This window comes from Cryptosporidium andersoni, assembly GCF_001865355.1.
Source record: "Cryptosporidium andersoni isolate 30847 chromosome Unknown contig_28, whole genome shotgun sequence".
Lineage (NCBI taxonomy): Eukaryota > Apicomplexa > Conoidasida > Eucoccidiorida > Cryptosporidiidae > Cryptosporidium > Cryptosporidium andersoni.
The window spans coordinates 387369-414288 of record NW_027122853.1 but is presented as its reverse complement, the minus strand read 5'-3'; the positions used below and the strand labels follow the sequence as shown (position 1 = coordinate 414288).

The 26920-nt window shown below is 31.4% G+C and overlaps 10 protein-coding genes across 10 annotated transcripts; 7 read left to right on the top strand and 3 right to left on the bottom strand.

Annotated features, from left to right (window-relative positions):
* Positions 1-72: 72 nt before the first annotated feature.
* cand_006150 (translation initiation factor 5B) lies at positions 73-2866 on the top strand (the record flags this gene model as incomplete). Its single annotated transcript, XM_067210856.1, has 2 exons — positions 73-102; positions 182-2866. The coding sequence occupies 2 exons, from the start codon at positions 73-75 to the stop codon at positions 2864-2866; spliced, it is 2715 nt and encodes a 904-aa protein (XP_067068063.1).
* Positions 2867-3591: 725 nt separating this feature from the next.
* Positions 3592-4920, top strand: cand_006140 (TBC domain-containing protein; the record flags this gene model as incomplete). The annotated part of the gene is made up of 1 exon (XM_067210855.1): positions 3592-4920. One exon carries the CDS (start codon positions 3592-3594, stop codon positions 4918-4920), a length of 1329 nt encoding a protein of 442 aa, XP_067068062.1.
* Positions 4921-4978: 58 nt separating this feature from the next.
* cand_006130 (leucine rich repeat family protein) lies at positions 4979-6934 on the bottom strand (the record flags this gene model as incomplete). The annotated part of the gene is made up of 1 exon (XM_067210854.1): positions 4979-6934. The coding sequence occupies one exon, from the start codon at positions 6932-6934 to the stop codon at positions 4979-4981; it is 1956 nt and encodes a 651-aa protein (XP_067068061.1).
* A 1535-nt stretch (positions 6935-8469) lies between these two features.
* cand_006120 (uncharacterized protein) lies at positions 8470-9333 on the bottom strand (the record flags this gene model as incomplete). Its single annotated transcript, XM_067210853.1, has 1 exon — positions 8470-9333. The coding sequence occupies one exon, from the start codon at positions 9331-9333 to the stop codon at positions 8470-8472; it is 864 nt and encodes a 287-aa protein (XP_067068060.1).
* A 1192-nt stretch (positions 9334-10525) lies between these two features.
* cand_006110 (uncharacterized protein) lies at positions 10526-11548 on the top strand (the record flags this gene model as incomplete). Its single annotated transcript, XM_067210852.1, has 1 exon — positions 10526-11548. One exon carries the CDS (start codon positions 10526-10528, stop codon positions 11546-11548), a length of 1023 nt encoding a protein of 340 aa, XP_067068059.1.
* A 1697-nt stretch (positions 11549-13245) lies between these two features.
* On the top strand, positions 13246-14736 carry cand_006100 (diphthamide synthesis protein; the record flags this gene model as incomplete). The annotated part of the gene is made up of 1 exon (XM_067210851.1): positions 13246-14736. One exon carries the CDS (start codon positions 13246-13248, stop codon positions 14734-14736), a length of 1491 nt encoding a protein of 496 aa, XP_067068058.1.
* Positions 14737-15518: 782 nt separating this feature from the next.
* cand_006090 (uncharacterized protein) lies at positions 15519-20015 on the top strand (the record flags this gene model as incomplete). Its single annotated transcript, XM_067210850.1, has 1 exon — positions 15519-20015. One exon carries the CDS (start codon positions 15519-15521, stop codon positions 20013-20015), a length of 4497 nt encoding a protein of 1498 aa, XP_067068057.1.
* A 285-nt stretch (positions 20016-20300) lies between these two features.
* cand_006080 (MYB-like DNA-binding domain-containing protein) lies at positions 20301-21491 on the bottom strand (the record flags this gene model as incomplete). The annotated part of the gene is made up of 1 exon (XM_067210849.1): positions 20301-21491. The coding sequence occupies one exon, from the start codon at positions 21489-21491 to the stop codon at positions 20301-20303; it is 1191 nt and encodes a 396-aa protein (XP_067068056.1).
* A 668-nt stretch (positions 21492-22159) lies between these two features.
* On the top strand, positions 22160-24586 carry cand_006070 (DEAD DEAH box helicase family protein; the record flags this gene model as incomplete). Its single annotated transcript, XM_067210848.1, has 1 exon — positions 22160-24586. The coding sequence occupies one exon, from the start codon at positions 22160-22162 to the stop codon at positions 24584-24586; it is 2427 nt and encodes an 808-aa protein (XP_067068055.1).
* Positions 24587-24822: 236 nt separating this feature from the next.
* On the top strand, positions 24823-26904 carry cand_006060 (uncharacterized protein; the record flags this gene model as incomplete). The annotated part of the gene is made up of 1 exon (XM_067210847.1): positions 24823-26904. The coding sequence occupies one exon, from the start codon at positions 24823-24825 to the stop codon at positions 26902-26904; it is 2082 nt and encodes a 693-aa protein (XP_067068054.1).
* Between the last annotated feature and the right edge of the window lie 16 nt (positions 26905-26920).

Here is a 26920-nt window from a genome sequence, read left to right as displayed (position 1 = left end):
CGCAAGTTTTCTTCCATAATTGAATTGCTTTTTTTATGAGATTGGTGGGAATCTTACATTTATGAATTCATAATGAATAGTAAAAAGAAATCTGTTAACAAGGTATGAATAAAGTAGCTGGTTTTTTTAATTTGAAGATAGTTCTTGTAAATTTCTAAATCTATTTTTTCTTTTTAAATAGGTTGTAAGCAATACAGAAATTGGCGATTTAGATGAATTGGACTCTTTATTAGCTGAACTAAACACTGGGAGCCAACAAGATGAGTGCGATGCAGCTTTGAAGCAGGTTGAAGTAAGTCAACAAACTGAAGAGGTCTCTTTACAAACTCTGAAGAATAGACTTAAGAAGCAAAAGAAGAAGCAGGCCAAGGCACAAGGTACATCGGAAGAGAGCCATGTAGGAACCACTTCTAAAAATAAGTTTATGAGCATTGCTGCCCGTGCAGCTGCAGAAAGGTTAAGATTAATTCAGGAGGCAGAGGAGGAAACAAAAAGACGAGAGGAGGAAGAGAGAAGATTAGAGGAAGATAGAAAAAGGCAGGAGGAAGAGGCAATTCGAAAGAGAAATGAGGAGAGAGAACTTAAACTGAAACTTAAGAAGGAACGTCGTGAACAATTGAAAGCTGAGGGGAAGCTACTTACAGCTAAGGAGCGTCATGAACAGTTGAAACGTCAGCAATATCTACATTACTTACAATCACATGGGATATTATTGAATTCAAGCCAAAAGGTGGACTCCTCTTTACTGAAGGAGCAGGAAACTACAAGAACATTAGCAAGCCGCAAAAAGAAGGTATACAGGAAGCTACCAGAAACTCAAGAGTTTCTAAATGAAACCACAAGTGTTACTAGTGTTATTGATGGAGCTGGACTAGCTGATGATGAATTGATTTCTAAACACATTCCTGAAACATGGGAGGAATTCCTTCAAGATGAAGGGACAGATTCATTGGATGTTAAGTACACTACATCATATTCTACTAATGTTGAGTATGAGGGCAATAGTAGACTAGCTGTGGATTTTACAACATGTACCAATGAACAGGTACATGAGGATATATCTGAAAGGAGCGAGTTCCGTTCTCCAATTTGCTGTATTCTAGGACATGTTGACACAGGAAAGACGAAAATACTTGATAAAATGCGAAAAACAAATATACAGGACAATGAAGCAGGTGGAATAACGCAACAAATAGGTGCTACTTTTTTTCCTCCAGAGATGCTATCTGAACAGATCAGGAGAGTAGATAGAGAATTTGAGTTGCAGATTCCTGGTTTATTATTCATTGATACACCAGGTCATGAAAGTTTTAATAACCTACGTTCACGCGGCTCCTCTCTCTGTGATATTGCTGTATTAGTAGTAGACATTATGCATGGTTTGGAACCTCAGACGAAAGAAAGTATCGGTTTACTACGTAATAGGAAATGTCCTTTTATTATTGCACTGAACAAGATAGATAGACTTTATGGATGGACTGGATGTTCATGGTTACCAATACGTGATACATTAGATAAGCAAAAGTCTTATGTAAACGATGAATTTGAGACGAGATTAAGTCAAACTTTACTACAACTTTCTGAAGAAGGATTAAATTGTTGTCCTTATTGGGAAAATGATGATTTACGTAGTACTGTTTCTATAGTTCCAACCAGTGCAATAACTGGAGAGGGAGTTCCAGACTTAATATATTTGATTGCTAAGCTAACACAAAAAATAATGGGACTGAATTTTTTGGGATTAAATAAAACTGAACTTAGCTGTACAATTCTAGAAGTTAAAGCTATTGATGGACTTGGAGTAACAATTGATGTAATACTAGTATCAGGTACACTACATGAGGGAGATACAATAGTTGTATGTGGTTTATCAGCTCCAATAGTGACGACAATTAGAGCGTTACTAACACCACAACCGATGCGCGAATTGCGCGTGAAGTCAGATTATGTTCATCATCATAGTATCACTGCATCAATGGGAGTCAAGATATGTGCAAATGGCCTTGATGATGCTGTAGCAGGAACTCAACTAATGATTGTGCCTAAAAATGCTACTGAAGAAGATATAGAACTATTAAGAGAACAGGTTATGGAAGATATGGGTGAGGTTTTTCGCTCTGTAGATAAGAGTGGAAATGGTGTTTATGTTATGGCTTCAACACTTGGTTCTCTAGAGGCTTTACTAGTATATTTAAAGTCCTGTAATATCCCGGTAGTTGCTCTCAATATAGGAACTGTACATAAATTGGATGTTAGGAGAGCATCAATTATGCATGAAAGAGGCCATCCAGAAATGGCTGTGATCTTAGCATTTGATATTAAGGTAGAAGCCGAGGCTGAACTAGAGGCAAAGAAACTTGGTGTGAAGATTATGAAAGCCAACATTATATATCATTTATGTGACATGTTTACAAAGTATTATACTGATGTCCAAGAAGAGAAAAGAAAAGAGAAATCTCTAAGGGTTGTTTTCCCATGTGTTTTGAAAATTATACCTCAATATATTTTCAATGCAAGAGATCCCATTATATGTGGAGTATATGTAGAAGAAGGTATTCTCAAACCTGGAACACCTTTGTGCATACCTGATAAGGATAACCTTGTGATAGGCAAAGTTGCTAGTGTGGAATTTAACAAGAAAACTGTAAATGAGGCCAGGAAAGGCCAAGAAGTTGCTATAAAAATACAGCCACTTGGTTCAGATACCAATATAATGTATGGTAGACACTTTGATCATAACGATAAACTAGTAAGCCGTATAACTAGAGAGTCCATTGATATTTTGAAAAATCACTTTAGAGATGATCTTTCAAAAGAGGATTGGAAATTAATAATTCAACTTAAGCGTGTATTTGGGATATCATGAACTTTATACAGGGTATATTAAACTTTACAAAGTTCGAAATTGCAAGTTAGTCTGTGCTTTGGAATATAAATTTAGTCAAACTAAGAATTGCAATTTTTTTTTATTTTCTATTTTTTCTTTTTTCCTTCCCTTTCTTCTTTTCTTTTGAAAAAAAAGAGTGTAGATGTTATATATTTTGGATAACTCTTTAATGTTTTCTTTATAAATTAATTGAGATTTTCAAGTTTGAATAGTAATATATGAATGTTACAAGTGACGTATACCTCAACAAGGCTATTGTTTACACCTAAGTCTTGTGGCGCGTTGTAGTGATAGTAATGAAATACTGGAATAACCTGGTATTTCTGTATATTTGTTGAACTTAGTTATTTTAATATTAAGTATTAGTATTTTCCTTTTAGACTGGATTTGAATATCACATTAATTATTATAAGCTTATTTCTTCGGGAGTAATTTAGATTACTCACTTGAAATTTACTATTCACTATCCTTTGTTTAGCTAATACAATACTTAGTACTAAATACAGTGGGAATTGCAAGTATTCTTAAATAAATAAACAGGTAATTAGGCATAATTTTGGATTTAAGATAATAAATATTCACAATGCAAGTAGTTTTGGCAAAATCTCTTGACGCCACCTAAGTCCCACAGGGTGACAGGTAAGATGACACTTTCATTACATTTGAATACAATATAAAATGATTTTCTAGTTTTGAATTTTATTATGATTATATCTATATTTAAGCAGTGCAGAATCTGCGATGAATTTACTAAAGCATATTGTAATGAGGATAATGAATTTGACAGTTTTAATATCTATATGGGTAAACTTAATGTTGAAACTGAAGTAGATATCATTAAATGTCAATATACAGACTTTCCTGATATGCCCAATAATAGTGACAAATATCTTAAATATCCTATTTTTCTTATTGATATATTTCCACTAGATTTTACTTCGAAGCAGTTTATAGCAGAACAAACTCTGCTACAGCTTGGATATTTTGGTGGTGTCGGATGGACTTTATCCAAAACAAGAGCAAGAAAGCTGGGTTGTAACTCAATTTTTAAATATATAAAAAACTTAAAATATTCTATGAATAATCTAAGAATAGGGCTAGAAATATCTCATAGGCAGCTATCTAACTGGTTAAACTACAAATATATTGATAGATTTCAATTAAAGAAATTATGCAGGTTGGGAATTCCTAATAGTTTACGTGGTGAAGTATGGAGTTACTTATTAGGTAGTGATGAACTATTATCAAAAAACTCAACAATTTATACAAGTAAATTAAAAGAGAATATCTCAAAAGAATTTGAGGAGCAAATTAATGTAGATTTATGTAGAACATTTCCAAATTGTGCACTATTTAATGAGTCTTATGAAAGAAATGGAATAGATAGTTTAAGAAGAGTACTATATGCATTTGCTGCATATGATAAAGATATTGGCTACTGTCAAGGTATAAATTTCATTGCAGCCATCTTCTTATTACATATGAAGGAAGAGTTAGCATTTTGGTCACTTGTTAAGTTTATTGGTGCAAATAATAGTAAGCAAATAAAAGTAAACTTAGAAAGTCCGAGAAGCTATTATACAAGAGGAATGGTAGGAGTAAGACGCGACATAATAGTGTTAAAACAACTCTGCGATATGTATCTTCCAGACATATCTACGAAGTTTGAATACCTAGGTATTGATATCCAGTGGTTTGCAATTGAGTGGTTTCTTTGCTTTTTTATCACTTCATTTCCTATTTTAACTCTCATGCGTATATTAGATGTCATAATTAGTCATGGATCTTCATCACTATTTCATATTTCTCTTGCATTATTATATTTAAATAAGACCAAAATTATTCAATGTAATGATATGGATACTTGTATGAGTATACTTAAGGCTACTACAAAGTATTCTGACAATCCTTCACTAGTTATTAAAACTGCCTTCAGATATAAAATACATAAATACTTTCTTCATGAGCTTCAGCTAATAATTCAGAATCAATTGAATAGTGAACAGAAAAGATTATCACATAGTTTCAATTAAATCTTCATAAATTGTTCAATTTCTAAATATATTTAGATGCAAAAAAACGTTTATGTTTTTATGAAATCCATATTGGCCTTTGATTTTTAATTAAATTCTCGTAATCTCGGTTTAGATAATTGATAAAATAGGAAGTTGGCATTTCCATACTATCTATAATATCAAGAACTTTGTTTGTTCTGGGATCTATCACTTTTTGTATACTTCTGAACCAGGTATACATTTTTTTTTTACTAATAGATAATCTAAATATACCAAATTTACTCAGATTCATGGGAATAGTCTCATTAGAAGAAATTTCAAATAAATCATCTGTTATTTTCCAGCAATTGCTAGTATCAATGACTTCAAGATTGGTGCAATTTCGCAATATAGCTCTTAGTGCACTATTGTCTAGATTTTCACATCTTGATAACTTCAGTGATATTAAATTTTTCCATGAAATTCCAATCTTGCATAATGTATCTCCTGTTAATTTATTGCAGCCAGATAAGTCCAGTACTTTTATATTTGGGCAGTACTCCATACAGGTAAGGAGAATACTGTCGTTAAAATTTTTAACATCAACAGCAATTAAAGTTTCTAATCTCTCTAAAGACCCAAAAGTTTTTTTTAATTCGCTCTCTTCTATATTTGCACAACCTTGCAGATTTAAGTATTGAAGCGTATTATGATAAGCTATTAAAGGTGAGATTTTTGTAACTAGTAAACAGTTGAGTAATTCCAGGTATTTTATTGGAGTTGAGCAGTTTTTATTAGTTTTGTGACTATTTACGATTATCACTTCATTGTTGATAGCCTTATCTTGATTAAATTTCGCTACTTTGATTTCATTGTACACTGTTTCAATATCAAGACCTGTTAAACTAATTAATGAGGAATTATTTATTGTACATGTAGTTTTCTCTAGTTTTCTTACACCACAACTTAAGTATTCAAGAGTTCCTACTGCTCTTATGATAGGAAATGATGTGATTCCACTGATTAAAAAGCAGTCAGTAATATCGAGAATTTTTAGATTACTTAATCTTAAAAGCACATTTCTTAGTGTTCTATCTGTAATTCTACAACCCTGAATATTTAGCTTGAAAATCATTGAAGGAAGATTGTGAGTGAAGTATAGTTCTCTAAATTCCTTATCGGATAATTTTGCAAAGGTCATATTTAGTATACCAAGATTTTTATAGCTGCTTATTACTCTTTTAAGTATGTAATCAGACAGATGACAGTTCTTTTGTAAAGAAATTTTCCAAATATTTTCCTTGACAAAGGTAGATAACTTTTTATTTATTGAAAGTAAATCTACTGATTTAACTAGCTGATCTTTGTAAAATATTGTAGTTGTGAAGGGAAACACTTTAAAGTCATCGTTGCTCAAGCATATAGGCTTGGTTAACCATGATAAAATTTTAAAAATGAGGTCTTCTGGGAGATTGCTGAAATAATCATGTTGTACTATAGTGTTATTTTCCACATTAGCTGAATCCTGCTTAGTATACTCATATCTTGATATCTTAAAGGGTTTGATATTATTGAAGATCTCTAGATGGAGTTGTTGCTTTTTTTTTAGAGGCTGTTTGACTAATTCAATTTTCTGTGGAACCTTTATATCTTCACAAATTTCTTGAATATTGGAATTACAAGGTATACATGTTAAAGGGGGAAATAAACAACATGAAGAAATATCAGATATGTACTGAACAAAAATTCGTAAAGAGTATTCATTTCCATTGGATAGATAAACTATTATTCTTTTTTTCGTGACTATAGTTAGTTTGCCCTCTTTTATAAATTTCCACACTACTTTCGTCACGTCATTTTTTAGTGAGACCTTAAGCTCACGACAACACCCAACAATCATTATTTCAAGATCACTATCTTGTATCACTCTGTAGTGTATTCCATAATTAGATACATCTTGACGTTGTCTAATTATTCTTCCATTTACTTCTATTTCAGGACGAGCACGAATAAATATATACTTACTCAAGATAAGATTGCTTACCTTTTCCATGTTTCATAGGTGCATATTATGTAAGTATTTTCTTTAGTTAGTAAGTAATAAAATAATCTAACTTCATGTTTCGCCAACAAAATCAGTACTAAGAGTACAATATTATATCCCTAAGTGAAAGCAGTATAAGAAATAAAAAAAAAAGAAAAAAAAAGAAAAATGAGTTAAACCGCTTACTAGAGTAACTACAGATTAACTTCAAATATTGCTATACACTACTCTGTAGAAGAGATGATGATTTTATTATTATACATGTGGTTACTAACAGCATACACTTATATTATTCTTTAAAAATAGCCTGGCAATAAATAAGTAGATCTTGCAAATATAATAGTCCACTGAATTTATAGTACTACTTGAGTTAATACCATGAATAAATTCTGTATCAAAGAAGAATATTTTATAAAAGGTTACTTCTAAAGTTTTGTTCTCCAGTACAAACATTTTAAGAGTTTTGAGGAGTGGAGCTAGGAATTTTAAAACCTTGATCCCTACTTTATCCTATTATGAAAGCAGATAAATATACCGTTTTTGTAGTGATAAACCTTTTTTTAGGTTTTCGATTTAAATAATTGCGTGAGTATATTCTAACAAAGTATTGGGGAAGTGATTTCTGGCTGTGCAAATAAAACAATTTAAGCAGTTTAATAATTAAAAGTATTCCGAAATCTAATTTTATTTATTTGATACTAGTATAAATATTGGATTATAATTCTTAAGAATAATTAAATATAGATACCTACTATTTAACAGATATAATAACTTGTTCACATTTATAGCTGAATACTAGGTTTGCATAGTTCATTAGTCTCAGATCAAGGAAATTTTTGTTATTCGGAATTAAAAGTAAACTGTTTAACCTCTCATAATATTTGAGATATTTTTTTACTTTTTGTTTGATTACTTTAGATAAGTCTACTTTGTAGATTTAGAAGATGATGCTATAATCTTATGATGAAAGAAATGCAATACACTAGTTCAGTATACTAATAAGCCTCATAAAAACTACCTTAGTTTCTTTTTTTAAGATAAATTTTCTTTAAACTTTCCAAAGGATATGATCTAAACTATCAAAAATATTTATTAAACAAAGTTGAATTGAGATTACTAGTAAAAAGCTACTCTTCATTGTACTAATATCTAGTAATAGGTTGATGTAAAGTTCTAATACAAACAACCGAGTATTAAATTAAAATGACTATACATAAGTGGATTTTGAAATATAAGCTGGGTGTATACACTTTAAAGACAAAGTTACACCAATATAAAATTGCTAGAATATGGAGTTGCAAATATTTCACAGTAAAGTCACGTATTATAGTGGTATGGAGACAATTCCTACATGATCCAACGAACATACATTAGTATTAAAAACTTTGCTACAGCTAAGATGTATGCTAATAAATATGTATGGTATTTGGAAAATTGAGGAAATACTATTTAAAGTAAATATTTAATTAGGAGGGAAGGGGAGAGGGAGGAGTCTTTTTTTTACTAAGGGAGTCATCAAGGTACTAAGGTAAATTCACTATTTATTACATTGTACCTTGTTGAGCATAGGAACCTTCTGCCACTACAGGTGGGCCAAAATAGGCCAAAGCATTTCTACTCTTGTAATATTCATTTCTAACAGCAGATTGAGTCATTTTAATATTACTCTTCATCGCAATAGTTTCAAAAATACTTGCCCAGGCGGTGATATGGCTAAATGTTAAAACAACAACAATAGAGAATAGTGTATCTAAAACTTTAAATGAAGGAAATAGTAGAGCAGCAATCATCAAGAGTCCAGAAAGTTTACACAGTCCCAAACTAGCAAATCCCATCATCTCCCTCGTTCCATCATTGGAGTACACCTCGACTAAAAATACTGCCAACCCAAGTAAAGTGATACCAATACTAGTTAGCCCAATTCCCGAATAAAACAAACATTCAATAATACTGTTAAGATTAATACCTTTAAGTGCATTCCCTTCGTAATAGCTAATGTTTGAATAAATAGTTACTATTAATAAAATTAACCCTAGCAAAGTAACCAAAGTTCCTTGGCCAAGTGCCTTACATCCTGCCCTATATCCTCTTGTCTGACTAATGCTACCATCATCATCCATTAACACTGTCGACACATTCAAACACAGAACTCCAACAATTAAGATCATAATAAACACAAAACTAACACTTGTAGGAATTGTTGCATCATTAAATGGACTTAAAAATTTTATTACTTGGAGTCCATACCCTGCTGATATAGAGCATAATAGAGTTCCAATGAATCCAAGAAGTATTAAACCAAAACCCAATTTTAAATTATTAGCTAAAAATTTCTCAAAAAATAAGGGATGCGATGGACCTCTCCCTTCAGGTGCATCCCCTGGTCGGACGACATAAGTAAAATACATCTTCAAACAAGTAATAGCAAAGGTATAATATGTAGCTTGATTCTCTGTATATTAGTCCCAATTTTTTTTTATATATTAGTGAATATGTATGTATATATTTATTGGAAATATTGTAAGAGGAAACAGCATGCCTCTATACAAGTTGTATACATCCTACGTATAGTTCGCTGTGCGCAAATACACATCCACAAGGTCTCTGATAAAATTTGCACTATACAACATGCAAATGTAATTAATTTTATTGAGATCTTTTAATTAGAGATTGAGTTAGACCTTTTCGCATAATTCAAAGCAGATTATTTATTGTTATTAATCTTCAACTTCATCATTGTTTAGCAATAAAAAAATTCTACCTTTTAGAAGGAAATCCAAATCTTACGAGGAAAAAGTCTAATATAATTGGATTTTTTTTCAATAAAGCAGAAAAAGTGTATGTGAATCTAATCTACATCCCACTTTAAACTGAATGTTGATGTCTTTTCAGTACTAGGTACCACTTTGTGATATTTAATATTACATAGGCAGGCAATAAATTTCAGAATTTAGAATGAAGATTTATTAGTAATAAGATAGGATATTCAAATGGTTCACAGGCTATTCTAAGTTCCCACAATATTGCGTTATTTTAGATGTCAGAGTACTAGGTTCGTGTGTCTAATTTAATGATATTTAATAGGATTCTAGTCTATATATTGTAAAGTGTAAAGCAATTAGCACTTTATCTGAGTAGATAGTCTGAAAATATTGCAGTTGATAAAGTAGTGCTTTTATTTAAGCTTGTGAACTATTAAACATCGCTTACTAAAGTTTGCATTGTGCCGCCTATTATTGAGGAACGCATGTCTACTATACTGAGGTTTTTGATTAGAAGGTAGCTATCTGTAGACGACATTGCGGATTTGTGTGGCATGTATACGTAATATATTGTAATATATATACGTAAGTAGACAAGTTGCCTAACGTAGTGTTTTGTCCATATTCTTCAAATACATGGCAGCTATCATAGACATGTGTACCAAAAATCTAGATATACTTTGGTCAGAGAAAATAATTAAAATATATTAGATAGGTATTTTTAGTTTCCAGAAGTAATAATATAGGAGAACTGTATTCAGAGATCTCGGTCATTTCATTTAAAGAAATTTCGGTTGTTGCTTTATATTTTCGATTTTAGTCAAATAGGAAAGGGAGAATGTATACAAAAGGGTATTCTGGTGAAGAGCCTATGCTCTACCATCAAGGGACCGGAATAAGTAAAGCTTCATCAAACCACTTCAATATGGCTGCTTCACAGGGAATGCAAGCAATGAATGATGGCATTATGGATGATGAGCTCATAAATGAAAGAGGTGAGGAGATTACTCCAATAATTACTAATTTCTCCTGTATTATGCTAAGATCTGGTACTTTCTTGCAGTGTATTAGTTTAATATTATTATGTATTATGTATACTATCTTTGGAAATAGTGGATTTTTTACTTTTGATTTATATGGAAATGGTGGGACACTAGCAGAAGATTTGAGCTACTATGCAAGTGTTGCTTGTATACTATGTATTTACCTTGTAGGAGTTTTATTGTTAGCAGGATTTCAAGAATTCATTGCTGATAATTCAAAGGCACCTCTTGGTTTCCGTGCAGGCTCCAGATTACTGAATACTGCCAATATTATTCAAGTCATTGTAATTGCACTTCGAATTACACAATTTTCATTTGCTTACTATTACTTCAATCAGAAATGGTATGGCAAGTTTAGTCAAACAAAAGGTGATTGGTGTTTATACAACTTTGGAATAGTTTGTGAGGCATTGAGTTTAATGATGTATGGAGTAGGATTCTTTTATGTTGAGTCTTATTCAGATTTTGGGGTTGGAGAACATTATGCTTATGCGATGCTAGGATTATTTTGTTGTGCAGGGATTACAGAGTTACTAATGCTGTTTACAGGATTCGGAAGCTTTTTTACCTTGATTCTTGTTCTTGCATTGATAGCTACAAGTATTTGGGCATTTTATTTTGAGCCCTTATTAGAAACCTATTCTCCATTGCTATTTTCTAGAGATGTAAATGCTGATGTACTACCAAAAGAAACTTTGGCCGATGATGATATGAGCATTGAAAAAAGTCGTGGTGTAAATAATTTCCAACCAAACTTCACCTACCAGCTTTATGCAGGAGCTAATGGTGGTAACTCCTATGGAGTTGAAATGCAATAAATTAATGAATTTAATATTTACATTATTGATTAATCCAACTTTGTCAATTACCGAGAACCCATGGATATTACAGAAACACTGAATAAAGTGGTGTTTCTTAGGAAGTAGTATACTTTTGTGCTTTTTAAAAGGGAATAAATAGATAAGGTCAGGGATGCCCAAGGGAATTTTATTAAGCAAAGGCTTCCCTTATTCGGTTTTTCACTAGAGAGTTGGATTAAAGTGTTTATTTTTAAATTTTGACAGTGGCACAAGCTTGCATTGAAAATTATTAAGATCTCATTCAAATAGAAAGAACATTTTAGTGTAGTTCCCAAAATAGCTACTCTAGTTTTCTAATGCGTTTTCTAGCGCAAAGAATTGAGTCTGTATAAAACTAGTGTAAAATTTAGTTTTTATTGCATTTAATTCATTCTTAATGATATACATTTTTAAAACTGAACCTATATAATTGGAGAAATTGATATGATTTTCGTAGTGTCTTACTATTGAAAATTTCACTATTTTTATGATTAGTAATATAACTTTATTAATAGGATATTGCGACACAAATATTAGCATATACTCTTAAAAAACTAGCTATTCTATCAATTTGGACAGTTTTAGGAGATTAAAATATATTTCAAACTACAATTTAAAAAAGAAATTATCAAATAAAAGTTATATGAAATACTTGAATAAATTTTTAATTTTCTTATTAATGTTCACAATATATGGGATATTTAATAGTGAATTTTGATCCTAATCTACTTCTTTTTAAGAGGCTGTTTAATGAGACTATGAATGTTTCAAGAATTATCTGAAAATTCCAATAAGCTATCAGTAAAAAATGATGTTTCAATTTTAACTAGAATTTCGTACTAGTCTACTTGTTAAAATGTAAATATTTAGAGAAAGTTAATCTTTTTGGTATAAAGCGAGGAAGATCGACTACTGCAGAGTATCATACTTTTCCCTTTACCAAAATAAAAAGTCCAATTTTATTTAGTAGTATAATACATTTGTAGCTTTAAGAAACTATGAACTGATTTAATATTCACATTTTATAGGCTGATATTTAATCATCTAATTTTGAATAATATTACAATACTAAAGTTAGAGAATAAGTATATTTAAAATACTAACTCCAAAATCCGATATTAAACAAAGTTGGATTTTTATTTAAAGAGTATAGAGAATCGATATCCATACATAATCTTATTTTAAACATGTAAAATTTATAAGATTCCAGTAAGTGCTCAAAAGATTTTATAGTCGAAGTTTACTGCTGGAGTTTTTATAGTAGGTTTATATAGTTCACTAGTAATATTAATTATTCAATATATTATAATTAAAAATAACCTAGCAACTAACAAAAAATAGTTTTATTTAAAAAATTGATTTATGATTATATTTAATTTTGCATAAGTTGAAGAACATATCGCAAATTTAAAATATCTCCCTTCTTTACAGGTATTGACCTTTAAAAACTTGTACTTAAAGGGTAATTTTCAAATATAATAAAGAACTTGATAGTGATTCATAGCATCACTTTAGATATTTGCTAGATTTCATATCCCAGTGTAAAAGATAAGTTAGCAATAAATTGACAAACTTGTATTCAGCGGTAAGTACAGGTTAACAATAGTATGTACTAATACTTTTTTTTTCTTTCTCTACTTCTAGTTTCCCTCTCCAATTCGAAATTAAGATATATAATGAGTCATGTTATTCCAAAAGATTCTCAAGTATATTTGGAATCGAAAGAGGCAAATAATGTCCTTAAATATTCAAAAAATTGGGTAGAGGATGAAATGCTACGTACTTGCATAAGTGCTGGATTACCTGAAAACTATGACTTCGAAATAGGGAAAACAATAAATCGAATAGTAGAGCTTAAGGCAAGTAGATCAAAGGAAGATTTAGAGAAAGAGTTTACTGTATACCTTCAAATGCCTGAGGGGTTACTTATATTTTCTGATGCCTTATCTTCCATTATTGAGCATTTTGCTAAGGTTAATGTGGTAATTTTGGGTGATATTACTTATGGAGGATGCTGTATAGAGGATCAACTGATGAGATGTATGGAAATGGCACATTGTAGTGATATGAATTCTTCACTACTTGTCCACTATGCACATTCCTGTTTAATTCCAATGGATGAGCTAACAACTTACCAATACCCAGATATACCAAATATACTATATATCTTTGTAGAAATTCACCTTTCCATACAACATTTTGTAAATACTGTTAAACAAAACTTTCATAAAGAAACTAAATTATCCCTTTTATCAACTATCCAGTTTCACAGTACCATAATTAACAGTACTGCAGAATTGAATGAACATTTTTCCAGTCCTGTTGAAATTTTATCATGTGACCCATTAGCATTAGGAGAGACTCTTGGTTGTACTAGTGCAATTCTTCCTGATTATATTGATGTGTGCATTTTCGTATCTGATGGAAGATTTCATCTTGAAAGTGCAATGATACAAAATCCGCATGTAGAATTCTATAGATATGACCCTTTTTCTAAGAAAATTACATTGGAAAAATTTAACCACATATTGCTTCATGAGAATAGAAAAAGTGCAATAAAATTATCATTTAATATAATTAAGGAAAAATCTAAATCAGTTGGACACAATTTTGTAAATATCGCCTTACTATTTAGCACTTTAGGACGACAAGGGAGCTTCGCTATAAAGGAAAGACTCCAGGTATTAATAGATGAACACAACAACAAGACTGTTGAACTCCCACCACTTCATTTAAGCACTATAATGCTCTCTGACCTTTCCACTGAATATATTAATGGTAAAGTTTTAAGTGGAGTCGATTTAGCTATACAATTGGGATGTCCACGCTTGTCTACAGATTGGGGATTATACTATGATAAACCAATTTTAAACTCATATGAAGGTTTTATTTTACTTGGAAACTTATCTAAAGGGAATTATGAATATCTTTTGACATTCCAAAGTTTGTATAGCAAGGGAAATCCCAAATTTTTATATCGTGAGATTTATCCGATGAACTACTGGGCTATAAAGGGTGATATCTGGTGCAACTATTATGCTGGGGAATCACGTAATGGTACATATACCTCAACTACTGAGCAAAAGCAGATAAATAGAGAGAAGATGAGGAGGCAAAAGTTGAAACTACTAAATCTAAAGAAAATAGACGTCAAATATGACTCCTAAATAAAAAGTGTGATTCAATACACTTTAAATATTTATTAAAACCTAATAATTAAGAGATATATCATAAAGTTGTTATATTTTAAGTAATACGAAGAAATTAGAGTGTATTTAATGTATTTTAATAATACAAATACTTCTAATTTAATGTAATTGTGGTCCAAAGTTCTGAATTTCAATAGATTCAGAGAAAATTGCACATTAATATCTGTATGTTTCTAAGTTACTATATTTGATGAGTCATATGTATTAAGAATTACTTTTCATTGTCCAACTATTTATATCCTATGTGATTTTTTTTATTATCAATAGTAACTTTCCCCAGTATCTTTTGATGTATTACTTCACACTTTAATAAGCTGAATTACAACTATCAAAGTCATAAAATTTAATGATACTAATATCTTTGTTAGCATCTATTTAGAATCAGTGATCAATAGAATAAGTCTTTTCTTTCAAAGTAACTTACATAAGCCCATGAATAATGTTAAGTAATGGAAAATTATCTCCTACATGCAAGCTATTTACCCATGATCTTCCTAACTATATATACTTACAGGCGCTTATGTATAATTAGTAACAGGTAAACAGACTTTCCTTTAAATTCCAATTTCTACTTAAATGTCTACTTTATTATAAGCTCAATAGCACTTACTAGGAAGTGTTTGGGGGTACAATATACTTGTGCTACAGATCTACTGGTACTATATATATCTTCTATTTTCTCTCTTGCCTGAGTGCCATCTATATCAGCTCACGGATACATAGAGACAAATAATGCTATGATGGAATGGGTAACTCTGGAAAAAGTATTACAAGATAGAGGGATTCAATATGCTAAGCATCAAATTCTAGATAAAAGTGCAAGCAAGCTAAAAAAAGAGATCAATCTTTTTTGCAAGCACATTAATTCTATAGACAATTTAATAGATATGAATAATTCACGATACAATAAAAATAAGCTAAGCAAGAGAGATAGAATTAAGAATTTTCAAGGTAATATACCCCCACATATATTTTCCTCAACACTAGGATCACTTGAAGGAGTTGTTGATATTAACAGTCAGCGAAAGCTACACACTTCAATATTGGATTGTATTGAAAAAGGGTATGTATCAGACAACATACAAATAGTGAATATAATTGATAACTCTCATCCTGTAAGATTAGCCACTAAAGCTAGTTCAAGTTGCTATAGTTTAATATGGAAAGGACGTAGTTTACCAGATTCTCATGATGTTCCAATGGTCCTAGGTGAGTATACTGGTAATGTAGTATATGTTGGTGAGGACGATATAAGTGATGAATCATACTCATTTCAGCTTACTTTCAAAGATGCAGCATTTAAATATCCCAACTCTGTAGTTACTGGAAGCATACCACTACTTAATGAAAGGATAATGTCTGAACTCGATTTAACTTATTATAAAAATAACAAATATCAGCCTGAAACTTGTGAAAATTCAAATATATTAAATACTAGCGGTGATGTTTTATGCTATTCAAAACCATACTCAAAGGTTCAAGAGATAAAGAGCACAAATGGGTTAGTTAAAAAGTTAGGTGCACGACTACTTCTTCCTCATGATAATGAATATATAATTACAGCTGACAATAAATGTAATGAAATGGCATTTCTTAATCATTATGAATGTATAATAAGTAATAATTGCAATCTCAGAATTAATACACAGTGGCACTCTGTATATATTAATGGTTGGCCTCACATATTATTGACAACTATTCCAGGGATTGGTATCAAGAATGGAGATGAGCTTTCTGCTGACTTTGGTAGTTGTTGGTTTTCTAAAATTAAGAGGATATGTGAAAGAAACATTATAGAAGAGTTTATACTTTATCGGAACAAATATTTTAATTATTCTCAAAGTATAGAGAAGGGATGTATGAATAAATATCAGCATGAAAAAGATGCAAATTTAGACTTTATAGAAAAGATAGCACTTAAGGATATAAATGACAGTAGCAATAAGAAGTGTTCTACACTGGATACTAAAACTATAATAGAAAAATATGATACTTATTGTAAACCAGAACTTCCCTATGAATTTTGCAAGGAAAGTGGGAAAGATATTTGTGAAATATGTCAGCATATTGTTCTTGCAAAAACACCCAAATACAATTTAAAAAGATTCATTCCAAAGAGCATATCATATCAATGTTTCCCAGATATTCCTGATAATATTCAGTCATATGTGGTATGTAGTGGCTGTAATAGAGCTTATCATTGGCAATGTATCCAACGTCCAGAATTAACAAAATTGTCAATGATGTTTAATCGATGGTATTGCTTTCAGTGTATACAGCTTGCACTAGATATTCTACCTTTATTAATCAAGTGCATCCCTGGAATAGACTTAAATATAATTAAAATTATAAATGACTTTTTTAGTGGAAATATATTTTACTCTGGAGTTGTGGATGTTAACAATAGACTAATTTTGCGCTCTAGTGAACAAGTTTTAAGAGAAAATCCAGGAACAATTAGTTTTAGACCATCTGAAAATTATATTGTAAATCAACGTTTTATAGAAGAAGATAGTGGTCTTGAAAGTCTATCTTACCTAAAACCATGTTATATATGCTATTCAACAATTCAATTTTCTCGTATATGTAGTACTGGTATTGCACTGCTGTGTAGGATATACAGGATGCACTTAGCACCGGATTACGATGAATTATTTAATACACTTCAATTTAATCAAGTAACAGATTCAAAAAGTAAAAAGAACTTGGCTTCAGTATCATTTACTAATGGGAACTCTACATTCCAACCTAACTATGAATTTTCTAATAAGAGTAAAAAAGGTTTACAAAATACAAATACTGGGGACCAGTTTAGAGTAAAGTGTATAACAGAACGAAGCCGCAAGGTTATAAACTCTTTGAGGTTATCCTTATATCAGTCAGAAAATCACCGTTCTGAACTATTACTAAAATTAGAGTCTTTAAGGAGTATACAAGACAAATACTTTTACACAATAACAGCAGGTAATGGACTAATTCCAGTAATATGTATAAAGCTTGGTGAGACGGTAATCAATAAGATATTTAATGGAGTACTCTACGAAGGAGTAGTCACAAGATATTATCCTAAGGAACGATTATTTCATATAGAATACTCTGATGGTGATGCTGAAGATATGGAATATTCTGACTTTTTGTACACTTTTTATAATGATATTAGGTCTGGTAGAATTCCATTTGAGAAAATTTTAGTCCCCACTGAAGTGAACACAAATAGTAACTTTCAAGTGACTGAGTATAATTTTGATGAAATTAATGTAGATGGAGCTTTAAGGAACAATTCAGAATTTTTTGGAGATAGACCAAAAATTGATAAAAGAGGTATATCAAAATACAATAAATCTAGCCAAAATACGAAATCTCACATATTGAATGTGTCTGTTGATCATACCAGTGATAAACACACTATTTCAAAGTGCTCAATATTAGATGTTATAGATTTCTTCCATAAAATTTTTACCAAGATGTACAAACTTCAATTTGTAATGAAAGGAGCAGTTAGACTTTTCGAAAAACCATGTTATAGATACATAAATGAGCCTATATGGTGTTGCATGGAGGGAAAATACAATGTCAAGAATATTACTGCAACTTATTCAATTGAGATAGTCATTTCTGAAATTGAAAGAGTTAACTTAAACTTATCTTTGCGCTCTAAAATCTCTTTTGGCTCTATTATATTGAAGCGTGATATTCCTCTAAAGTTGGCCTTCGAAGATCTTGGAAATCCTTATAACTGTACTATAGACTTGAATAATGGATATACTGGTATATCTTCTCGAACAAGAAGCAACAAAATAAATAATTTGGGAAATATTATGGAATATACATCTGAAAGTGCACTTAAATGGATAAATGAGCGTATAGAAGAAATTTTTGACTCTGATGAACTAATTGGGGCAAACACTGAGATAAATAAGTATGAAAGTACTCATGAAACAAGTCGAAATTGCAAGGGAGACCTTAAATCAAGTACAGTTGGTACTTCTGATCTAATGACAAGTATTAATAATCTTATATCAGAGGAATGGGTTAAACGTTGTAATGAACTGGCGCAGATACTTGAACCTTATCCACCTGGTATAAAGTGGTTATCAAAAAAGTGTGCATGGAAAGTCACATATAAAAGTGAGGATGGAGAAAGAAGAAATTCAAAGCTGCAAGTTTGCCCTAGTTCAGACACTAATACTGTGGAAGGATTGTATATTAAAGCATGTAATATTTTATTAGTGCAATCTATGCCATTTGATTCTTTTAATTATATTAATTTAGAAGAGGGGAGTAAAGAAAATAAATATACTACTATTGAGCATAACCATAAGGACTTTATGAGTAGTACTAAAGATCTAAAACATTCTCAAACAATTTTTAGATCTTACAATTTTAGTGAAAATAAGAGGTTGCTGGAGCTAATAAGGGAAGAAGTGAATTCGATAAATCCAATGCCGAAATTTATCATTTGGGATGAAGAAAAGTTGGCATTTAAAATTAAGTTTTCTGGGCATAGTGAACATCTTTTATTCTTAAGTGACTTTGATTTCCAAGTTGACAGATGCATAAATTTTGCAGTTAAACATTTGAAGTATATAAGTGCAATTAAGAGTAGTAAAGATGAAATTGGTGAGAATGAAGATCTACACCCTCTAAATACAATTTCTGATATAGAAATAGAACACTACAAGAAGGGAATTAGCTGCTATTCAAGTTTTTTGGACAAATCAGATGTATTATCAAAAGATACTGATAATGTATGTAATAAATTTATAGAGGGTACAGACAAATGCAACGACCTCGCTAAGAATTCATATGATTTGTTAGGAAAGAAAACAAAACTTAGAAGAACTAATTTAAAGGAAAACATACCCAATACACAGATAAACAGTGAAGTGATAAGTCTAAAGTGTGATAAATCTGAATATAATGACATGAAACCTATAGTTAGGGCATCACCAACTCCATTGGATCCAGAGAGTCGTGCAAGAATTATTGAATATAGTAAGGAAGCTGATCTGTTGAGGCCATTCCCACATGGCATTACTTGGTGTTATAGATCTGCAAGATTTAAGGTTCGTTATCGTAGAAGCACAGATGGAGGTTGGACTGCCACATCATTTCCTCCATCAAAGTTTGATTCTGTGAAGACTGCATTAAACTTTGCAATGCGCAAATTAGCAATGCACATTGATGATTATAAAAACAGTATTACTATTCCAAAATTACCTGACCACCTAGTTTAGATTTCCTTTTCAGCTGATATATAAAATAAGTTTAATGTAATTGCCAACATTCCTTAGATTGAGATATTTTAACCTAAATAATAATATGTGGTGATTTTCCTATAATATCAAATTTTTTAAAATTTGAAATATAATTGTTATTTTTGACTATTGAAAATATTAATGAACGATTTAGTAAAATAATTCCCTTTTTATATCAAGTTTGGGATATTTTTATTTTAATTGTGAGGTTTACTTATGAAAATATTGGTAAAAAAGTATCATTTACCAGTAAAAATATCTAAGCTATTGAGTATCACTAAAACAGTGAAAGTATTGATCAATTCCCCCTCCAGTATCTAAAAGTCGTTGAACTGCATTTGAGTCCCAAACACTTGAATAGTCACTCCATGGATACCAATTTGCTTCACAGAAGCTCATATCAGGATATAACTGATTATCATCAAGCAGAGAACTTATTACTTGTGTTAATTGCGGTGTGATATTATTGGCTGATGGAGCTGGAGACTGATATTCCACTTTAGAAGTAAAATCATGACCACTATTGGAGTCGCAGGTTGAGGGCTCAATAATACTAAGAGTTTTTCCTTGTTCTGCTATAATAGCTGTCAAAGGTGGAGTAACTGGATATACTCCAATGTCATTACCTAGTAATTCAGCTGCTGACATTTCTTGAAGCAATAAACAGGGACTATTCTTCTGATTTGGTGAGAGATTTGTGGAACATATATCTAAAGAGTCATCAGATTTGTTAGTTTCATCTTTTTCACAACTCTTATCAGGTTCATCTGTTTCTAATTTAGCCGTTAAAAGCTGTGAATTTTGCTTTATTGAAAAGATATCACTTCTCTCTCCAGAATTGTTTGTGAAGCTGAGCTGTAATTCTCTGGGCTCATTTGGTAGCAAATTTGGTTGTATTGGACTAGAGTAAATATAGTCACTTAAATATTCTTGGTTAATACTAGCACTGTTCCAATGAACTTCACTATATATATTCTTTCTTTTTTTACTTACACGTTTTGATCTTGTAATTAAAGTAGACGTATCCTTTCTATTTTCTTGTTTCAAATTACTTGAACTTTGAAGGTAGTGAGGTACTACATTTATAAGAGGAGCATTAAAAATGTCTTCTATTTTGGTTTTACCTTGGTTGATTAGTCTTTGTAACTGATGATAGCGATTTTTAACTGCGTGCGTCGTCCTACCAGGCAAATGTCTGGCGATATCTGCCCAACGGTTCCCCCACAAGCTCTGCTGATACAATATAAAATGATCTTCTGATAATGACCAATCACCCCTTCTAATTCGTGGATCAACATGTGATATCCAACGTTCACGGCATTGCTTTGCCAGTCTACTCACGTTCAATGTTGAATTAAGTAGTTTAGCTATTTCAGACCAACTCGATGATCCTAGTCGTTGCACCAATTGATACAATAACTCATCTTCTTCTGGACTCCATGGCTCTTGGGGCATTTAGCCAATATTCATTGACTTAAACCATCCAATTTTTCAAAGGAAAATGAGCTTTAATTTATATTTATTAAAATTATTATATGAAATCTCTGGTGGGGTGGAACATGTTAATCTACAACACGACATCTTATATACATAGCAAAATAACGACAGTACTTCTAAAGCTATCATGAGTAATTACAATAGTTAGTTATATGGACTATCATTGCAACACCGCCATTGCTATACCTGGAGAGTTCGTGATAGTTTCGTTTTATAACCACAATTTGGCGGCTATGTGGGGAGTATATATAGTACTCAACTACTCCATATTTATTAATATATTGAAAAACATTAGGATATAAAACATTGAAACAAGGTACTTCGGAAAAGGTGACTGATTATAAGCACATGTTAAAGCTTCAAAATAAATATAACAAATTATATTGGTATATGTACTGGGAATATATTAACAATTAGTTCAGTAAAATATCAAATTATCTACTTAAACTAATATATTCCTGGTGATTACACTGAGATTTCCTGGAATTGAATGAATTGACTACCAAGGAGTTAGATTATCTTCAAGATTAAGAAATCTGATAGTTTGTGGCGCCTTTGAGGCGCCATAGTTGCCGTCAGTCATTGACAGAGTGAGATGTTAGAATTAAAATCTTTAGCTTATTGACATGGTAAAGAGCAAAACTAAAGTTGCTAAAAGAAAACTTCTATACAACGATGATGTTGAGATAAAGATATTAAAGAACAGAATTATAATTGAATTACCAAAACATGCTGAGAACTGGTCAAATCCGAACAGAAGTGATGACTCTCATAATGTGGAGAGCCTTAACTTAGTAAAATATGAAGTTTCTAATCTAGCTAGTAAAATTGATGAGGTACATGGACCAGATTTATTTGCAGATTTACCTATAAGTCGTCGTACACTCGAAGGTTTGAAGCATAATTCCTTCTACCAAATGACGAAAATTCAGAAATACGCTATCCCTCATGCTCTGGCTGGCAGAGATATACTAGGACAAGCACGGACTGGGAGTGGAAAGACACTAGCCTATATTATTCCAATATTAGAAAACCTCTATAGAAGCAGTGCTTGTCCATTAGATGGTCTCCTGGCTCTAATCATCACTCCAACAAGGGAGTTGGCTAGCCAAGTTTTTGATGTTATTAGGGAGGTAGGTAAGTTTCACTCATCTTTATCAGCAGGATGCATAGTAGGTGGTAAGAGTGTTGATTCAGAAGCTACGAGAATTAACATGTTAAATATTTTAGTAGCCACTCCTGGAAGACTTATTCAGCATATGGAGGAGTCTCCACTATGGAATTCAAGTAATTTGAAGATGCTTGTGATTGACGAAGCAGATAAAATGTTAGATATGGGATTTTCAAGAGATATTGAATTAATATTAGATTATTTATCTTCTTCTAGTAGAGGAAGGCAAACATTACTTTTCTCAGCAACTCTATATAACAATTTAACGGCAGACTTCATAAAAAAAAGTTTATCCAATGAAATAAATAAATTGGAGAGGATATGTATTGATCAAATTAGCGAAATACCAGAGTCACTACAACAATTGTATATTTCAGTTCCATTAGAAGAAAAAATAGACACTTTATTTAATTTTGTCAGAACCCATTCATCTTGCAAAATACTTGTATTTGTTTCTACCTGTAAACAGGTACGTTTTTTATTTCATATTTTCTCAGCTCTAAGGGTTGGTTGTAAAGTTTTAGAGTTATATGGGCGTCAGTCATTGCAGAAAAGACTAGAAATTTGTCACAGGTTTCATAATCACAATCAAGAGGAAAATAAACTGAAGAATACAAAAAAGATTGCAAAATTAAATATGCAAAGTGGTAATTTTAAAAGGAAGCTGAATTTCATTAATAATGGAGTAGTGCTTTTTTGTACTGATATTGCATCTAGAGGTTTAGATTTTCCATATGTTGATTGGGTAGTACAGTTTGACATCCCAGATTCTACGGATACATATGTACACAGAATTGGTAGAACAGCACGATACTTATCAAAGGGAAAATCACTACTATTTGTAATACCTAGTGAGAAACATTTTTTGGATCAAATGCTATCAAGGCGAATAGGACCAATAAAACAGGTAGTAACAAATGCAAGACAAATGCGTTTTACTCTTCATGGAGCCTTGCAAAGCTTATGTGCAGCTGATTGCAAAGTAAAAGATTTAGCTGAAAAGGCATTTATATCATATATAAGGAGTTTATTTATTCTTAAACAAATTGATCAGAACAAACTCTTGAGTCACTTACCACTTAAACTATTTGCATCTTCAATGGGATTAGCAAATGCTCCTATAGTAAAAGTAAGATCTGGAGAGAGTGTACCGAGCACAGATAGTACAAAGTCTATGACTAAACTACAAAAGTTTAAAGAGAAGCTAAAGCTAAAGAGGAACTTAAAAGCTGAAGATTGCAAGAATGAATTCTCTTTAAAAACCTTGGAGAGTCCTAAAACTGCAAAAAATGATATAGACATTCTTGTTTTAAGAAATGGTAACTCAGGGGGTAATAGTGATTTAGATACCAATACAGCATCAATAATAGATATCAATAAGGCACTCAAAAAGCTGAGATTTCGTTCAGATGGTACAGCTAAATTATGTGGCTTGAGTAATACTGCTAAAGAAGAGGTATCACACAAATTTTTTGATGAAAGTGATGATGAGCAATTGGGTATAAATAAAGTTACTTGCCAGGATTCCACTTTTATTGATGACCAATATTCCCAGGAATGTAATTTAGATAAGTATAACCAGTACCTAAAGTCAATAAAGTCTCGTCTTAGTTCAAACATGCAGGTTGATACACTGCGAGATCGGCAAAGGATCCATGAGCTACATGTAAAGCGTCGAAGGAAATCAAGGGAAAATAGAAAAGGTACTGACGGGGGTAAAATATATCATTTTGATTATGACAATGGTGCAAGTTGTGATTATGAAGAGGATTATTCTGAAAATGATATATCTATGAATGTAAAAGAATTAGCTTTAGCGGCACTGGAGAAGTTGGGAGTTAACAAAGATGCTACTGGCGCACAACTTCATAAAGCAAACTAATTAGCTCCTAATATATTCTGCACTTTTATCAAAATTTGGCAGATAGCTCACTTAACTCAAATATTCAAATTTTGTGACGAATCAGTTTGGTGAGCTCTACATATATTAAATTACACTCCTTTTGGTGTAGTATTAAATTAGTGGTACTCTTTAAAATTTTCTTGAGCTACCCTATATGCGCTTGTAAATTTACAGAGATATATAAATGTATTATTTTTAAATTGGATTCTTTTAAGATGAAATATAGGCTAAATAGTAATCTACAGCTAGGTCTTCTATCTGATGCTTCAATTGACTGCAAGGGTTTTAAAAGGTCTAGATCAATAATAGTTCATGCATTTATTCGAGAATCATATGAGGTAGTTTTATTTTTATCAGCAATATCTGTCGTTTTTTTTGTTTTGAGTGGTTATGATGGTAACAAAAATTTGATTATTGCTAATTCAGTGAGATTAGTAATTACAATAGCTTGCTATTTAGTTTGTCATCGCCTACGCCACGGCAAACTATCTTTGGTGTTATTGTGGCTTGTTTTAATAATGAATTTGTGTATTTTACCTGATTCCAACATGAGTATCTTTTATTTTCGTTTAATTGACTTATTAAGCTTTTTTTCTTTATTTTGGCTAACTGGATTTCACCCATTAACACTCATAATTACATCCATTACAAGTGCAAGTGTCATGATATGGACAGATTTTAAGTTAACACACTTAGTTGACAGAAGTTTATATAATCCGACAGTCCTATTTTCATTATGCGGAACTTTGTCAGTATTACGTCTATTCATTGGACTCTTGATATTATCAAATATATTTGTGAATTGTACAATTATCAGGGATATAATTGTAGAACCGAAGAGATCACTCTATAATACATTTGCATTAATTGAAAATGAAAAGAAACTAATATCACTTGCAAATGAACTAGATATATCATTGAACTATCTCTCTAAATTTAAAAGAAATAAAAACACAAGAGCTCAAGAGGACTTAAATAAGCAAGAAGCATATTCAATTCAATCTACTTCATCTTTATTTCCACCTATATCTGCACCGTCCATTACTATGTCATTAAATTCATCTCCTGTTGTGCAATCAGTGACTTCTTCTTCAATAGCATCATCTTTATCAATAGAATCATCACTATCTTCTTTTATAACTTCATCTGAAGTATTACCCCACAGCAATACTTTGCAAGGTCTATACAGCAGACTCGTACAATGTGAAAGGAAAGAACTCTTTAAGGGGATTTCATCGTTTTTTTTTACAAAAAAGTACAAATTTATAATACAGAGACTACTAAGGATTATTTGGTACAAGTATCAACATTTTATATTTTCGATTAGATTGGCAGAATTTATTGATTCGGCATTACCTCTTTCAACAAGAACTTTAACACAGGTCTTTTGGAACCAGGAAATTGAGGGTCTATATTTACAATGGGTACAATTTTATGCTTATGAAACATTTAGCTCATCTATTATATATATGATACTATCAAGTTTTGTTTTAACTTGCATTTCCTTATTTGAGTGGTCACTTCTACTTACTGTAGAGAAAAAGGAGGTCATATGTTACTATTCACGTTTTTCCTGTAGTATCTACGGCAAAAAAAATATGATTATTCTATTTTTTATTTTACGAGGAGTTATTCAGCTCACTGTATCATTTACTATTATTGGCATCATATATAAATTATGTAAAAAATACTCTGTACATTCTACAAAGCTAGGTGAAAGTATCTTGAGAAGTAGTGGCTATGATCACTATAGTTATGATACACATACAAAAGATAACTCTTTGGGAAATCTAAAGTCAAGAAGTGATTTACGTTTAATTTCTTCAGCACCAGTTCATTTTTGGGTACAATTGCTATCTGTTATGCTGGGTTCTTGGCTTATTATCTGCAGTATTGTTGATGCAGCACTTATGGGTAATGTATTAACAAGGTTCACAGGATTATCATCAAGTATGGTTATTGGAGGTACATATCTAAACTTGCGTATACCAGGAACTATAATAGTATACACTATTTGGGGAATATCCTCATTTATAACTACGATTGCAATTTCTGGTAACACGGATAAATATATTGCATGTATTTTGTCAGTTATAATCCCTGCTGCTACAATTATATTTTTACATACAATCCCATTAGATAGAGTTAGGCGTATCTTGTTCTGTCGCTATACTTTGCCCTATTTACTGTATATTCAGCATATTTACTTTGTACTGAAGGAATCAGGTAAAGATATAAAACAAAAATTTCAAAATACTAGAAATATACAGCAACTTTGCAGAAAGTTCTGGAAATAGGAAGAATACCAATAAA